Below are 18,290 nucleotides of genomic sequence, written 5' to 3'. Positions count from 1 at the left end.
CAAAGATTCTTCATGATCTATTTCTCAAGACTCTGAAATATATAAAGAGCACCAATTGTGCACATTTGACGTTTTCTTTCAAAAGGTGTCAAAAATTGGCTTTATGTTTCAAGTAGGGAATCAGTAGTTTATCTGCTTCATGATGTGTCCAAATGATGTTAGAACATTGGATTATTGAGATTTCCATTAAAGACAATAGAATAGCTCCAGATTTATAATGGCTGGTATCAGCACGGAGACCCAACATGCCAATGTTTGTCTTCATGTTTTTCCCTTTTAATTTAGAATACCCTACAGTTAGTGGGTGGAATGTTCTAATAGCCTTATTGTCCTTCTGCCTTGGACTATACGAGTAGTACATGATCCTCTCCATCGTTATTGACCCTCGACAGCAGACTTTAAGGCTATAACCTTATGAAAGTATTGAGGCCCGGACTGGGGAACCAGAAGCAGTGCTGGTAAAAATTTCAAAACTAACACTACCCTTTTCCTCTCCTTGCTCTCTCTTTCCATCTACATATTCTCCCACTTTCCTCTTCTCTCTCTCTTTCTCACTCTCTCTCTCTTGAAATCTCCTGCGCAAATATTCTCAGGAAGTTGGGGAAAGTGACAGAGGCGGTAACAGTGCCCCCGGTTTTCAAAACTGGCCTCTAGTGGCCACAGCCAACCAGGGAAATGACTGATGGGAAAAGAGGCCAGCCCAGCCCTGAAGGCATTTATTTTGCAATCTAGTATCAAGAGACACAGAAAAATATCTTTATTTTGATGCATTATCAAAGTATATTTTCTGAATTGGGGGTAACTGCAGCCACAATATGGAATGTTGTATTAACGTTATGGTTATTAGAGTGGGCCTTACATTTTCTGAACACCCCCTGCAGAATGTGAAGAGGGGCCCCTCAATCTCCCATATCTAGAGATGTTGATTAGCCTTTGGGAGTATTGGGCTCGCCTTGATAGATTTTGATAACCCTTAAGGGCTGGGGCCCCCCTGCACCACTGGGGCTGCAGGGGCTTGCTTTTCACCCCGGTGGTGGTGCCTATAGGGGTGGCGCCATGAAGAGAGGCGGAGACTGCTTTAGAGCCTCACTCCCCTGTGCCAAAACAATCAAACAAAGCTTCTCATGCTTTTGCTGATGCTTTGTGAGGGGAGGAACCTGATTGTAAACCCCGTGATAGATGTCCCAAGGGCGTCAAAACATGAGCTGGAAACCCACTTTGTTCCAGGGTTTTCAGCTTGTCTTATGCTTACTGCGTGATAGCTACTCTTCACCTGGTGACCACATTTAGAGGGCCGATATCATGTGACACTCTCTAGTGCTGTATAAATTGGCTGGTGTGAAATTGATATATGTCACACAACTGAAAAAACCTTTGGTTATTAAGGGAAAAACTTGATTTTGCTTTAGTGACCCCCTTCTCTATTGCATAAACTACTCTGGTGAGAACAAAAGGCCTTATATCCTGTGTAGTTTTACATATTATATCAATGTGCTAATTTGCACTACATTTTAAATCAGGAAAAACTGTTTCTAATATATCTACATAAACAAGATATACCTACTGGCATTTGCTATGATGAAGAATAAATTCAAAGAGAACTTGTGTAAATTAGAATCAACCTAAGGGTTTTTACTAAAATAACCCTTTTGATGTTGTAGATGTATATCCATGATTATGAACTACATTGTGAATAAATGACATGAAATGTCTGTGTAATGTCCTCATCTTCCTTGACTTGTCTCAAGAACCTTATCTAAAAATTGGACTTTTAAATGAAAACTGGCAGAGAAAATTTACGCCCTAAACTTATTGCTTTTTAATCATCAGTCCCCAGTTTACAGACATAAGGCCTGATAAGGTTGACGGTGAGACCGCCATCCTAAGCATTTTTTCCACCCACCACATTGGGATGGCGGGCAGAGGGGTAGCGTTTGGAGAGGACGACCGTTACAAATTCAACGGTCTCAAGGAGCCCATCGGACAATCAGAGGGCACTCGATCCCTACAATGGTGGCAGTGCCTGCCAGGCACCGCTGTAGGGATTATAAGATCTCTCCCCAACAGCCGCTTCATGGCGGGTTGCTCGTCATAAAAAGGCTGGTGGAAATGTACATTGGGCCCGGTAGCTGGCCCCCTTTTTCCCCTAGCCCTCAGTGTTGGGTTTGGAGGAATGTTGCCCCCTACATATCCCTGCACCATATGGCAGGCACCACATGGTGGCTGCCACATAGCACAGGCATATGCACAATGTGCGTTGTTTGGACACGCGGCAAAACCAAAAATACACTTTGCGACTGCCTTGAAGGCAGTCGCATTGTAATTCGCGGTGGAGGACCACTGACAGCAGGCAATACGATGGCGGTCAGACGTAAATCCAACCGCCATCATAATCAGCCTCATAGCTTCTTACGTAACTCGGGATACATTTTGTTAATTTCAAAATAAAATAAAACAACAGCTAACATATCCAAAAGCATCTACCATGACTATTATTTAAAATTTGAATGCCACCAATTAATCCTCATAGTTACCCACTTCTCTCCTCTTTTTAAATAAAGAGTCCCTGGTCTTTATAATATTGATTTTCGGACCCTTGTTAGTGGCATCAGAAACAAACCTATTTCATTTGTAAGACACTGGAGGCTGATCCAGAGGTAGGTCTAGACTGATTTCAGTTGGACAGTTTATGCACCAGAACACATAATTCAATTATGTAGCTTCCATTTTGTGAAAGGATTGCATCCAATTATTGCTGAGTTCATATAGCCAAGCACATCCCAAGTAACATCCTAAAGTCTTGCTGCATTTTTGTTCAGCTGAATAACTGTACTCCATGTTGTTGATTTCCTTGTTGGAAAAGGACAAAGATGACAATACCAAAGCTGATTATCAGTCAGATGGTTGGAAAACTTAAAAACAAGCAAAAGAACAAATAGTGAAACATTATCGTATTAGTCCAAATACTGCTTTAAATCCAGTCACCAGACCAGATCCAATGTTATTAAAAAGATGTACATCAGTTGTCATAGACAAGTTGAATATAGTTTGACAATATCAGCAAAATAAGTCCGATATTGCGTGTGTAACAGCCTTTGAATATTTGAAGCAGTTCTGGCTATCTGCAGATTATATAGTTCATCCACAGACATCAAAGGGACTTCTTTTACGAGCAAAACTGACAATCATTTGCTTATGACATCAAGGCCAAGGGATATTTCTAATTATATTTCGAGGTGATGGGTACAAGGTCCTTTCACAATACTGTACTGTTTTTGAAACTATAATCACATATGGCTGGCCGGGCTCCAGCCCAAAGCAAGTAGCATTTGTTAAAAATGAATTAGAACAATTATTCAACAGTTGATCATGTGTGGGGATAATGGAGTGGGGGTTACAGATAAAACACAACTTAACCCTGGCATCAAAGCGCTACACATTCCATTCAACAACATAGTATCACATAGAAGGAAGTGTTCGCAATTAGCTGTACTAATATATACGGAGTAATCTTCTTTTTCATTAAAACACGTTCGAAAAAGTGAACTTCTATGCATGGAATAATTGGGAATTGTGCATAGTTTCATACTGACCTACATATTTATATTTTTGGCCACTGTGAAAATTAAATGTTGTAATCGACTGAGAAATGATACCATTCATTAACCATGTCACTGTTATTGTGTCACTAACTGAAAATGGTGATTCTTCCTTTTGCTCAATACTCAATAGTGTATATGGGGTTTCTTTCTTTGCCTTTGTTTTTTGCTTTAGTGTCAGATTGTAAGTTTAAAAAACAAAAGTTCCATTCAAACGTTGCCAAGGCACAAAACCTGACCTAAGTGTTAGTAATGCTCAATTTAATTTTATGATAGCTCTTATCTGAACTTGTCCATGTTGTAATAACCCCAAACCCTCTTTTATTAGATCTAAGGCTGAGGATAGAAAGTGGTTTAATGAGTACTCCCTTTTAGAAAGCATGTGCCTTCCATTGTCGGTAACTTAAAAGTCTGCTTGAAAATGTTCTTGATCTATTTGCCTAATTCTTTCTGCTGCTCCTTTGTCTGAGTATTTGTTCAGCTCATTGTAAATGGCATAAATGCCTGTTGCTAGGCATCTTTTATTTCTAGGAGGATGCGGCCTTAGAAGAAAATCAGAAACATCCATGTTTTCTTTTATGAGGGAAAAATGCTTTTTCACAGCTGAAAGACTCAAATGTTCTAACCATCACTAGCATAAGTTGTACATGGATTTGCATGTTATAACATGGTTCGGGGTGATTGGCATTAGGTCCAGGAGTATTGGAAAGAAAACAACGCATGCAGGTGTTGTAATCATTTGTTAAAAGTCTAATCCTTTAGTAGGGAAATGAATAAAATTCTAAGTTCTATTTTGGATCATGTAATTTATGTCTGATTCTGACATATTCCTTTCAAAGTGCCAGGCACTGAACAGAGTCAAATTGACTTTTGGTATAGGTTTCCTTAGGCCTTTCATGGTACCAAATCCCAGCAGGTAGAGGTTTGTTGAAAAATCATTTCCTTAGGTATTATTCATTCTTGAAATAAGGCTTCTTTGACTTTAATTTACCTAAAAAAAAGGTTCCCAAAGTACTTTTCTCATTAATATTTGCTTTACAATTCTCATATCCCTGAATATCCAGATTCTGACTAAACTCAGTTGAATAAATCAGCAGTAGTGATTAGATTTGTTGGAAAATAGAAAAGTGAAGGACTTTATCTGTTGTCACTCTGAAAGTAATGACATTTCTTTAAGAAATTAGGGTGACTACTAGGAGGTGGAGCCTGACAATGTTCCCATTGTGGGTTATTGAATATTTCCCTCAGGCAACTGGCTCTATGTATGTAATGTTGTGCATAGTGATGCTAACAATATATTTCTTTGTAATTTGCTGAATTCAAATAAGGATCGTCATTATTCAGAGTAGCTCATTCTGTAAATCAGACATCATTGTTTTTACAGTTTTATGTCTCAGTCATCTGAAAAAGAACCTGGAAAAATAATGTAATTCATTGAAGCCTTTATCACATATAGTAATTGCAATGACTCAGTAGGTTCCTTTATCTGGTATTGTTAGACCTGGTCCTTTTTGCAGGTTCATCCCCAAACCTTTTGCCTTTTGCCTACTATTTTATGACCCTTTTTCTGTTGGCTATAGGACTCTGGGCACTTTACCACTGCTGATCAGTGCTAAAGTGCGTATGCGCTCTGTATATATTGTGAGTATGATTAGTTATTCATAAATGGCATATTTGATTTACTGGTAATTCCCTACAGAGTGCCCGGGGTGGTCAAGGACTGTAAATTAAATGTTGCTAGTAGGCTTGCAGCACTGGTTGTGCCATCCACATGAGTAGACCTGTAAATGTGTCTCAGAACTACCACTGGAGTGTCTGCGCACTCAGTGGTAAACTGCAATGATGACCTGGCAAGTGCACCCACTTGCCAGTCCCTAACCTTCCCCTTTCTTACATCTAAGGCACCCCGCAGGGCAGGGTGCAGTGTACATGAAAGGTAAGACATATACTGGTGTGTGTGACATGCCCTGATAGTGAAATACTGTGTGTTACATTTGTCACTATTGAAAGGCTGGCTGTCCTTTAGGCTATCATTGAAGCTGTACTGTAACATGTTTACATGTGTCACATTCAATTGGGACAAGAGAGAGAAATGAATTTTAGGCTCTATGAACTCAGATTTTAATAACACACCTTTTAGTAAAGGTGGTTTTTAAATTGTATTTGAAAAGGCCACTTTTAGAAAGTGGGCATTTTCTTACTTGACCATTCTGTGTGCCTCTGAAAGTTTGTGTATTCAGCATCTAGTTTTGGAGTGACAGGAGCTGGGGATATGCATTCACTCTAGACAGTCACAAGGGGGGGTTGAGGTGTGTACTGCCTTGCCTGGGTGACTCATCGATAGGCTAAATAGACCGTGTCTGCTTTTAGAGTGGTGAGAGGAGTTTTGCTTGCACCTGAAAAGGCTGTGTCTCCTTTGCACAATTCTGTCTCCACCCCCTGTGGTCATGCTCCACCTGGGAGGACAGGACTGGTTTGGACTGGGTTCAGAGCCCTGTGCCACTAAGAGAACAATGACAAAATGGGGTATAAGTATGAGACATTGAAGCCCAGGATTTTAGATTACTTCAAGAAACAAAAGGACCCTGTCAAGAAGAAGAGCAGAAGGACTGTGTGAGGGGTGGGTTGACCTGCAGTTGTTGCCTCTGTCTATGGTGTAGGAAAAGGAGTGACACTTTTTGCCCTGCTGTGGTATCCTGCTTGGTAAGAATTTCCAAGGGCTTTTGTGTGCTTACCTCTTGTTAGAAGACTCATGGACATCAAAGTCTTTTGTTTGCTACACTTTATTCCTCTCCCATACCCATTGATGGTTTGGCTACTGTGAGCAATTCTAACCTTGGTGAAGGCCAACTATGCAATGCCACAATCACACGTATTGGTTAATGGAATCAATCAATCAATCAAACATTTGAAGAGTGCACTACATACCCGTGAGGGTCTCAAGGTGCTGGGGGGGCGCTACTGATCGAACAGACAGGTCTTGAGTAGCCTCCTGAAGGTCAGCAGGTCTTGGGTCTGTCGTAGGCTCAGTGGGAGGGTGTTCCAGGTCTTGGCGGCGAGGTGGGAGAAGGTTGTTCTTCGGATGCGCGGGACGGTGGCAAGTGCGAGGTCGGCTGAGCGGAGCTGGCAGTTGGGGATGTAGAAGGATAGTCGTTTGTTGAGGTAGGCTGGCTCGGTCTTGTGGAGTGCCACATCTGCGTGGATGAGGAGCTTGAACGATATCCTCTTGTTGATGGGCAGCCAGTGCAGGTTTCTCAGGTGGGGGTGATGTGGCCGTGGCGTGGTACATCGAGGATCAGTCGTGCCAAGGCGTTTTGGATGCGTTGCAGTCGTTTCATGAGCTTGGTCGGGGCTTCCACGTAGAGGGCGTTTCCGTAGTCGAGTCTGCTGCTGATAAGGGTGATTCCCAGGTTGCGTGCGTGGTCGGTGGGTGTCGGGGCTGCCCCCTAGTGCCGTCGGCCACCAGGAGTCGTCTCAGGCTGAAGGGTTGGAGCCGAGGATGAGGACCTCTGTTTTGTCCGTGTTCAGCTTCAGTCGGCTGGTCTTCATCCAGTCGGCGATGGCCTTCATTCCTTCGTGGAGGTTGGCTTTGGCGGTGATGGGCTCCTTGGTGAGGGAGAGGATCAGTTGAGTGTCGTCGGCGTAGGAGATTATGTTGAGGTCGTGCTGTCAGGCGACGTGTGTGAGCGGGGCCATGTAAATGTTGAACAGTGTCCGGTGTGAGGGAGGAACCCTGGGGTATGCTGCAGATGACCTCAGAGGCTTCGGATCGGAATGGGGGGAGGCGGACGCTCTGGGTTCTGCCAGAGAGGAAGGAAGTGGTCCATTCCAGGGCTTTGTCTCAGATCCCTGCGCTCATGGAGGCGTGCGCGTAGTGTGCGGTGGCAGATGGTGTCGAAGGTGGCGGAGAGGTCCAGGAGGATGAGGACTGTGGTCTCACCATTGTCCAGCAGGGTCCTGATGTCGCCGGTGGCGGCGATGTGGGCAGTCTCGGTGCTGTGGTTGCTGCGGAACCCTGACTGGGAAGGGTCCAGGATTCTGTTTTCTTTGAGGTATCGGGTTAGCTGTCTGTTGACGATCTTCTCAATGACATTGGCCGGGTACGGGAGCAGCGAGATGGGCCGGAAGTTCTTGAGGTCTCTAGGGCCTGCCTTGGGTTTTTTAGTAGGGGGCGTTGATCTCGGCGTGTTTCCAGCTCTCTGGGAAGGTCGCAGCCTTGAGGGAGAGATTGATGGCGTTGCGCAGGTGGGGTGCAATGGAATGGGATTCTGATTTCTTTTGCTTAGGGAGAGGGATGAAACAGGCCTCGCCCACTCTTGTTTGCACTTAGTATTGAACCCTAAGAGCCAAAACCTGTACGTCTCCCTCCATTTGAGGCCTTCTCTTTGGGTCCACAGGACACAAAATCTCTTTATTTGCAGATGTTGTGTTGCTGTCACTCACTTCCCCTCAGCCCACGTTGATGGCTCTGCAAACTGAGCTCTGGCTCTTTGAAGAGGTGGCAGGCTTCAGCACCAGTATGCATAAATCATTTTTCCAGAACTTGACCCTTTTAGCTCGAGACATAGAAGTTCTAGTGAATTCTCTTCCTTTCCAATGGGCTAAAAAGGGCATCACTTACCTAGACATCAAAATCACCCCTAGAATAGCTGACCTCTACCATGCAAACTATATCCTGCTCTTACAGCAACTAAAAGCAGACTTCAAGAGATTGGCACCCATGTATATCTTGTGGCTTGGCCAAATCCATGCACTCAAAATGACTGTCTTACCCAAATTATTATATCTCTTTCAAGGGATACCCAGCAAGATAGATCGCAATTCTTTGCCTACCCTTCACTACTTAATAACCCACTTCATTCGGCAAAACCTCAGACCTCGTCTACGTTAGCAAATGTTGTGAGGCTACCGAAAGACTTGGGAGGCCTGGCCCTACCTGATTTTCACTTATATTATAAAGCGGCACAGTTGAGGGTGATTGCCACATGGTCCCCATGAGATTCCAATAAACATTGGCTGCACAGGGATAGAGCTGTGGTAGGCTGGTATATATGAGATATATCATGGAAGTTGAAGATAGATCATACTCCTAAAGCATACCTTAGTATTTCTACTAAAATGACTCTTAAAGTGTGGGACAAGGTAAATTGAACTTTTGTGCAGACATCTTTTCCTTCCCCTTTTACTGCAATTCACTATAACCAGGTATTCACGCCCGCTCTTCAGCGTGGCCCTTTTGTCTTATGGAGAGAGGGGGCTGCCTCACCACTTCTTACCTCTTTCACAGTTGAAAATTGCCAGCGAGACTTTAATCTTCCAGACTCAGATCGCTATTGTTACACACAACTGAAACACTGGGTGCTCCACATAGACATTAGGACAGCAGTCACTAGAGACCTTACCCCTGTTGGAAAATTTGCTAGATGGGCGGGGGGTTTGATTGGGTTTTTTAACTTTCTCTACTACCTACTACTAACTACAACTATCACCCCACAGCCCTGTCACATCACCTTTAGTGAGCAAAACTCTTGAAGAGATAATCCCAGACGTGAAATGGCTCAAGCTTTGGAGGTGCCATTCTATAGGTATTCAAGATGTGTACTACTAAATACATTTCGACTGGTACCTTTACTGTACCAAACTGAAAAAAAAATCCAAGCCACATACAATCTTTGCGGGAGGAGTTGTGGGCTGCTAGGGGATTTCTGTCACATATGGAGGGACTGCCTGACCACTCTCCACTTCTTGATTGAAATTGTAACCCAAATTAAAAAAAACATCCTAGGGTACCTGATTCCGGCCTCCCCTGGGTTTTCCCTATTGGTTTGCTTGATGACTCCCTCCGCTGTCAAACATCTTGCGATGTAGCGATACTGTAGTTGTGTCTTGGGGGCCCTAAGATTGCTCTGCGACTGCATGGAAGAAAAAGGAAATGCCATCGATGTCTCAGTGGCATGCCAAGCTCTTGCAGGCCATCACTATGGAGAGGATTGGTGAAATTCTCTTAGACAACCTCAAAAGCTTGGAATACAACTGGGTCCCCTTAGTACAAAACATTTCAAGAGGCCTCCAGTTGTGGGCATGCCTAATACGCACGAGGGCACTTCACAGCTTTCAATTCTTGTACTCCCAACTATCACCATTCCCCTTGGAAACACTGTGTTCCCTGCCCCGCACTTGAGCCTTGCTCCTGTCTCCCTTGCCTCATACAGTATTACATACCACTGGCAAAACTACATGCTTACTTTTGTTTAAGGGTTTTGTTTGGGTAGATGGAGGATGGTACATTGGGTAAAATGGTTGTTCTATTATGAGATCTGATTGACAGTGATCCACTGTACAACTGTTTTGTTTCTAAGCCTGGGCGGTAAACTCCACTCCGTTCGTGGAGTTTTCAGAGTTTTTCACACTCCACACAGCTTGAGGAGTTCCCAAAAACTCACGGAGTGGAGTTTTTTCCTTGTGCGCACTCACCCACTGTAAGTGAGAGTAAAATCCATGGCTAGACCACTTCCCAGTGAGATTTCTCATCATGGGCGGTCGCAGATAGTCGCTACTTCTTGTATTGAGAAACTTTTCGTTTGCGTTGAAGAAGCCATGCCCTCTTGCACGGCGTGTGATTTTATAGCACGGGACAAACACCCAGCGCTAAAATTCAGTGCGAAAGGCACGAGCTAAGGCACTCCGCTGCTCATGGAACTCTACGTAGCTTGGAAGAGTATTTGGTCACATTTCAGAGTTCCACATGGCAGAACTCAAGAACTCCACCCAGGCCTAATTGTTTCACTTCAAGACACCTTCTCATAGTGGAAAGTGATAGCCAATCCAGTTATCCTGCTGTATGTTATCGTTGTCCAATGATGATAAACTGACCATATGTTATTCAATGCTAAAACCCAATAAAGAAAGTTTGACAAGATAAATAACACAAGGCCTTCTTCTCAAGTTTAAAGAAGTAAAGGCCATAAACAAAGTCAGTTTAAGAACATAGTTGAAAAAGTTCCCAAACAGACTTCAAAATATAAAAATCTAAATAGGTTTAAGATTAAAAATAACAAAAAAACGGTTGCACAATAATAGGCTTAAAAACCCACAAAAAACACAGAAACAACTGGGGTTGAGAAGGGATAGGGCCTAGCCAGAGGCCAGGTCCCATGCCAAACTCTTGTTGCTCACTGGCATATTCTTTGTGCAACAGGGATGGATGCCTTGGATACCCATTGTGAGTTGGACGCAGGGCTTTGACACCTGCCTGGATATGCAGGAAACCCTACTTCACATGGCATAAGAATGTACTGATCCATAACTTGGTTGTGGGCACGATCCTGCCGGCAGCTGATGCTGCGAATAATTAGGGGCTATGCACGGGGGGTGGCCGCCAGGTGAAATTTGAACTCAGGTTCACCCAAGAGGTGCAGCACTGCACCCAATGCCCAGTGTGCATGGCCAAAGCCAAAATACATTAGATTCACTGAAAAAGTTAAAAGTGAGCTATGCTTCTGGCTAAAGTTCAACAAACCCCAGAAATTTGCAAGTTATAGTTGACGGTACAAATCATAACTCACTCCAGCCCCTTATGGTGCATACAACATTACACATGACATCATTGATGACATCACTTATGACATTACCTCTGACATCACTGGTGATATCAAAATATTTACCAAAATAAATTATGAAGACACAGATATAGAGACAGATTGGGTTAGGCGCAGGGCATAGGTGCAGCACAGGCCACTTGGGGCCATATGTAGGTAGCCTCACATTTACCGATTCATAAATACCGAATTTTACCGATTCGGTATTTATGAATCGGTAAATGTGATGTAGGTAATGATTCGGTAAATTTTACCGAATCGGAATAATTCGGTAATTATGAATCGGTATTTACCGATTCGGTAATGAGGCATACCTTCCCATCGATTTCTATGGGCCTGGAGGCCCATAGGAATCAATGGGAAGGTATGCCTCATTACCGAATCGGTAAATACCGATTCGGTAATGGGGGTGCATATTCAAGGGTGGCAGGGTGTCACATTGACACCCTGTTGCACCCCTGAATCTTGCATGTGTGCACATGTGGCACACATACATGCCCTAGAGGCATGTATGTCTGCCACATGGCACTCTTAAATCTGCAAAATATTGCTTTTTGCAAGGTATTCGTTATTTATCACCAACCTGTATTTGGTGGTAAATAACAAATTCTTATTACTAATTTTCACTCTTTAGAGTGCTCCCTACATTCAGGATTCGGTATTTACCGAATTGGTATTTTACTGATTCGGTAATTTACTGAATCCTGAAATATGCCTCCTACATCTCAAATAGCTAAATACCGGTCGGTAACGGGATATTTACCGAATTTCGGCCGTTACCGACCGGTATTTAGCTACCTACATGAGGCCCTTGGTGAGCTCCCACTGCACACGACAGAAGGTCGTGCATAGTAGGATTTTGAAGCCTGTGTACTTTTGGGTACAGGGCTTTGACAGAGGCCGGCACCTGCAACCAAACCCTGCTGTGCACAAATGCAGGCCACGTGCAGCAGGGTTGGCCCTCCCTGGTGAGTGGGCACAGCTTGCAGCAAGACTCCAAGCCTTGAGGGCAAGCCCCGCTGTGCATTGCCATAGGCAGTGCCGAGCAGAGGCTACTCACTTTGTACATGTGTTTTCCCTGAACATTTATATACATATCCATGTCAAGGGAATTGTCCCTGACACGTTTGCACAATGTCAGTTCAAACATTTCAAAATGCCTCTGGAACAGGCAAACCCAGACTCCATAGCAGCGAAGGGTTAATCCATAATGTAGGACAGCCTATCTCATCATTTGCATTGTACGACTCGAAAATACTGCAAAGCTGCCAAAAGACGACTTCTGTATAGTTTAAAAGACATACAAATATACTTCAGTGTTTACAATAGTTAGCACCTAGTTCACAAAATATACCATACCTTCGGCTAAGTAACAATTCAAAGAATCCGTTTAAAGCCTGCACATCTGTTTAGCTGACCCCCATCTTCGCAGTGCTTGATGAACAGCATTTGCGATCCTTGCATGGTTAGTTTTATATATCGAGCATTGAAAGTCAAGTGAACATAAAGTGCAGACTAAACACTTTCGTATGTAAAGTGAGCTGAACGAGCAGCGTTTCAAATATGATTCCTATCAGCACATCACGCATTTGTATTGCAAAAAACAACGTTGGGTTCCTTCTCGAATAATGAATACAAGATGTGTGATGAATTGCTCAATTGTTGAATAATTATGTGGCAATTCTATTGTGTGCTTATTTTCGAGAGAGCCTGAGGTGGGGTTCCTCAGTGAAACTGCCTTTGGTGAGCTGTAGAGGTCTGGTAGCTCGGGAGTGCCGAACCTGCAGACTTACAGGATGTACTGGTCTCCGATCGGACCGTGCATTCACGGCCAATGCGAGGGAGAGGTTAGCCGCTCATTCCATGAGCAGCCTTAGCTCCCACCACACATAAATGATGAGAGCGTAGGAGGACCATTCATTTGGGCACTGCATAATTATGAGCTTTCCCAGGCACAGAATGAGGTGATTGATCGGCTTGAAAAAGGGATGCCACCACCTACTCGGATCCTCTGACAACACATAATAAAATGTAACCAACACACTAATTATGTAATGCAGTCGACACAATAAACTGTGTTTAATCCATCACTCTTTTGCTCACTATGCCACCCCAGTTTGGACCCAGCCATATGCAAATCAGTCTTGACCCTGCTCCTCATGGGAACAGTCCAGTCCGAATTGCCAGGCTAGGTTCTCTCTGGACCAAAAACAAGCATCCTGGCACAGGTTTCTGGGTATCACACCCTCATCGGCCTGGCTAGCTTGAATTAAGCGTCACAGCGAGCAAGGGACCCACTTCTGGGCATACCCTTGGCCACTTAGAGTGAACATAGCAAACACAACAAGATGATGGATGGAGTGCTGAAACATATAAACCACTCACCCCCAGTCATGAGACCTGGGTTTAATCCATCACTCTTTTGCTCACTATGCCACCCCAGTTTGGACCCAGCCATATGCAAATCAGTCTTGACCCTGCTCCTTATGAGAACAGTCCAGTCTGAACTGCCAGGCCAGGTCCTTTCTGGACCGAAATCAAGCATCCTTGGACTAGTTTCAGGGTATCACCCACTTTTCAGCCAGGCTAGCTTGAATGCAGTGGCCCTGCGAGAAAGGGACCCATGTCTGGCCATACTCTCGGTCACTTGTGCAAACATAGCAAACACAAAAAGATGATGGATGCAATAAATGTGTTTATTGTCCTAAACAATTAAAAAAATCTAAAAATCTAAAAATGTATATATGATGCAACTCTCTTTTTCATGTTGACTTACATACATTTAAGACATTGGCCATTCTGTCTCCACAGGGGTCGTGGGGTTGCAGTTCCCCCACATCCAACTGTACGAGCTGCTCCAGCACCCAGAGGGACACCAGTGTCACGTGGCTCCCTGCCAGCACTGCCTATCGCAAGGGCTGTTGCACCATCTCGCGCAAGAGGAACTGCAGCAACTACGGGCTACAGGCCACCCCCTCCACTCCCACTAGAGACCTATGATGAATACGTAAGTGCATTCTGTTCAAATAGAATGCGATTTTGTTTTATTTTTTTATTAATAATGAACCGGGTGATCTGATCAAGCAGGTAACATAACTGTTAACCAGTTAAGTAGTTTAAAAAATAGGACAATGGCTAATCATTTATAATGCCTGAAGGAATATGGAAGCATACTCTGTCTGAGTTACTTAGGTAACTTTAAATGAATTTCCATTGTCCTCAAAGCTCTGATTGCCAAGGATGGAAGATACAGTGGGAAGCCCGCATTGAATAAGACAAGTGCTAAAGGTGACTATTGCATTTCCGTGCATAAGGTGATGGGGAGCTGATAGGAATTTGTCGAGCGTCACTGGGCGCATGTCGGATATCAGTAAACCTGACAGCACTGCCTCAATTTCCATCAAGCCTTGGAGGTGTTGGAAGGCAGCTTTGAACCATGATATATAGGCTTGTCTCTGAGGGATACTTACTATTGCGAAACTCCAGCAGCAACACACATGACTAACTGTCTGTCTGTCTATCATACTCATATGATGCACTTACTAAATATGGTGCTTGTTTTGTAATACTAAGAATATTCGCAAAAGGGCTCCAGGGACTCAAAGGAGTAGGGGAGTTGTGGGGAGAGGTTCTTAATAGATTCGTTAAAGAGCACTCTATCATTGTTTACGTTTCTCTCCAGGCTTGCTTTCTATAGTGAATTATTTCCATACCTTTGACCAAAAATGACGAAAGCATTTTCCTTGCTGGGTAGATTGTTTACCTTCTATATAAAAGACAAGATAAGAGACAAGTCATCTTTCGGCCCGGACATGCATTCAATCCCCTGAGTTTTCTTGGCGTCATTGCATTGAAACATTGATCGCTTGAAATACAAGTTAGAATATCCTTGTTCTAAGTTCAAATACATGCAAGATGACATCATGTTTGTATACAAGTTTCATTAATCCAACCTATATTTCATTTTTTTAAAAAATAAATTTAGTTTTCCCATTAGCATTCCTAAATATGCATTATGTAGATTTGACAAACGCACCTCCACAATGCATAGCTTTCTCTCACAAACTTGCCTCTCATTTTGTCCTTAAAAAACCTGATTTACATTAAAAAAAAACTGATTTACCTTCCCCCTACATAATTGATGTGAGTGTGCATCAGTAAATCCCTGTTTACTAGGTCATAAACTTCGACCGAGATTAGCAATCTACCATTAGTGTATCTCCAGTTTCTACCCACCGACTCATCAAAAAACAACAAATGCTCTTATTTGCAATGCCAGTCACAGAATGGTGCAATGTTTGAACCAAGGTGGCCTGTTGAAAAGCATGCTCAATTATTGTGGGTAGGTCTATTGCCCACAAAATAAATTACTCAAGCCTTCTGCTCCCCTAAATACATCATAATCATGCTTTTTAGAATTGGCGATCGATTTACATGAACATTATTTTCAAAGCCCTGTCATTAACACGTTTACCCCTAATTTCCGTACCAGGTTTCTTCCCTTGAATCACAAAACACAAAGTTAAACAATTTTTTTTTTTTTTACTTTTCTATCTTTATCGCTGTTCTAGCATGCTTGTTTATCTCCAAACCTGTGTCCTTTCTTTATTTTGATGCTCATGATCACATCTCCCTTTCTGCCTTACTCTGTAAGAACTCACCATGCTTAAAGTGTGAGGATGTCTTTTTTCTGTGCACCATAACTAACATTAGTCCTATTCCATTTTTCCACTTTTTCATTGGTTCAAGAGTTCCCTTGCCTTATTTATTTCTAAAAGAATGTAAAAATACTACCAGACAAGAGATGGCGTTTTAAATTCAATGCAAATTAGAGTTGTGACTCTTTCTGTGTAATTGCTGGAATTATAAAGCAGAATCATTTCAACCTCAACCTTGTATATTAAATCTGGGGAGACCTGATGATATATTTATTTGGGAATTTCAAAAATCCTTTCACACTTGCCTTTATCAACACAATACCTTTAAAATATATTGGTGCCCACTGCTGGCTCAAGCTAGGCCATGCAAGACAAAGTAGACTTTGGGTATTGGCCAATTATTTTTCATAACATCATTCGTGTCATTATTTAACACTTGATATTATATCAATTCACTTATACCTGAGAAATTGGATTACTGATTGACTGGGTTGGAAGCTCTGGTGAAGCAGCAATTACAATCCCTGGTAGGGTAAGACACAAGCAAACCTCCAATTAACTTGTGCTCAGCCTTCTGGTAGCTTGCCACAGAGCAGTCAAGCTTAATTTGAAGGAAATATGTAAAATATTTGTGCAAGACTTCAAACAGTAGAAAACACCACAGAAAAAGGATATCACACCATGGTAGAAAAATTTAGCACAATTTAATAAACTAACGAAGACCAAAAAGACAAAAATCCAATCAGTAGAACTGGAGAGATATATGTTTAAGGAATTTAGTAAAAATAGCAGATCACTGACACAATATCGAACAAAACAATCTCAAGATACAAAAATATTGTTTTAAAAATATTGATGAAAAAATACTGATTCTCTATACTTATAATGGTAAGTACAAAAATATGGAAAACAAATATAGTTTCACAATAATATTGTTAAAAATACAAACACATATATATATAGTTTTAAATATTAAATCATAAATATTTTATTATATAACATCAATATAATGTACAATAAATAAATGTAAATAATATGAAATACATAAATACAAAGAGTTGGTGGGTTGCATCTTTTTTTCACATTCATTTATTTTACTAGGGAAGTGAGGCCCCCCTTGGTACTGAGGAGGAGCAAAAAAGCACACAAGACCATGTATTGTGCATACACAATCCCGGGCATGGGCGGAAACTCTGGGATGTACTACTATAATGGCAAAGCAATAAGCAAACTTTCAGATTAAAGGTGTCATTTTGACACGTTTTATTGTCCTAGGAGTGAGCATCACACGAGCCCCTCGTTGCTTTGAAAGTTGTTCCGCTCTTGTTCTTTCTCCCTCATGGCTTCCAAACACCTCTTATCGCTCCAGGAAGCTGAAAGGGTTTTGATTTTTATCATGTTATTTGTAGCATATTAAAGTGTGGTTTGAGGACTGAAAGCATCGGGCGTGATGATGAACATTCTCACATGTGTACTTGTTTGTAGATTTTGTACTTTTCTTAATTTTTTGTCTGATATGCTAACCGTTTTCGGATTGATTAATTATTAAGGAAATTGGGCGCAGCACACTGCTTGTAGCCTCCCCAAAGTATGAAATAGCACCTGTTATTTATAGTGCTATGAGGCCACAACTAGTAACTTTAATGTCTGTAGCAACCTTGTTACCAGCTGTGGCCAACTCTGCAGGCATCGTTGAAGAGACCTTGAGCATTCTTGTAAAGGGTAGGTTGATCCTGTAGGAACCGAATTTTAAGATACATTTCTATTATTTGAAAGTTATAGTACACTCACACTCACCGCTTTAATCAATGTAACCCTGGCATTATTACTAATGACTGAACATCCCGAAATGCACATATTATGGTGCATCACACTGGTAACACAGGCCCTTGTGATTATGATGAAGATAACACTCTGTAACACTCGAGAAAACATGGTTATCGCTACGTAGTTGAACAATGGGCTACACACATTTTAACTTTGTAAGAACTGTGCATACATTGGCATTACAGCATCATACTCCTATGATCACAAATGGCATGCAGTGGAATTAATGTATACAGTACAGTTTATTCAAAATGCAGTCCATAGTGATAAACGTCACTAGTCTCAACAATGTTGGAGCAGTTGAGGACTTGTGAAGGGATCACACAGAAATGTGAGTAAGGTTAGATGCTAACTGTAGAATGAGATATAAAAGCTCACAATGTAGTATTGTGTGCACTTATAACTTACATAATTACTCCATTGCAAACTCAAAAATATAAATAAAAACATTTGATGGATCACCCAAAAACTTTCAACACAGCAGCTGAACCATCGAAAGTATACGTTTTAAAAATTTCATGAAGATTCATCAAGCTGCACCAAAGTTATTGGCAACAAAAAGCTCTTTCTATGTAAACTAGGTCCTAACTATAACTACCTACTTGTGT

General features: G+C 42.2%; 1 protein-coding gene across 2 annotated transcripts in view; it reads left to right on the top strand.

Moving 5' to 3' along the window:
• The window catches only part of KHDRBS2 (KH RNA binding domain containing, signal transduction associated 2), a 1,521,990-nt gene that overhangs the window by 841,054 nt on the left and 662,646 nt on the right, over positions 1 to 18,290 (top strand). For both annotated transcript variants that reach the window (XM_085609195.1, XM_085609194.1), the window contains one exon: positions 14,009 to 14,204. In XM_085609195.1, coding sequence (XP_085465321.1) covers positions 14,009 to 14,204 — 196 coding nt within the window. The remainder of the gene's footprint in view (positions 1 to 14,008; positions 14,205 to 18,290) is intronic.

Source organism: Triturus cristatus, chromosome 6 (assembly GCF_964204655.1).
Source record: "Triturus cristatus chromosome 6, aTriCri1.1, whole genome shotgun sequence".
NCBI lineage: Eukaryota > Metazoa > Chordata > Amphibia > Caudata > Salamandridae > Triturus > Triturus cristatus.
Note: the sequence above shows the minus strand (reverse complement) of the source record. Positions and strands in the feature narration are given on the sequence as shown.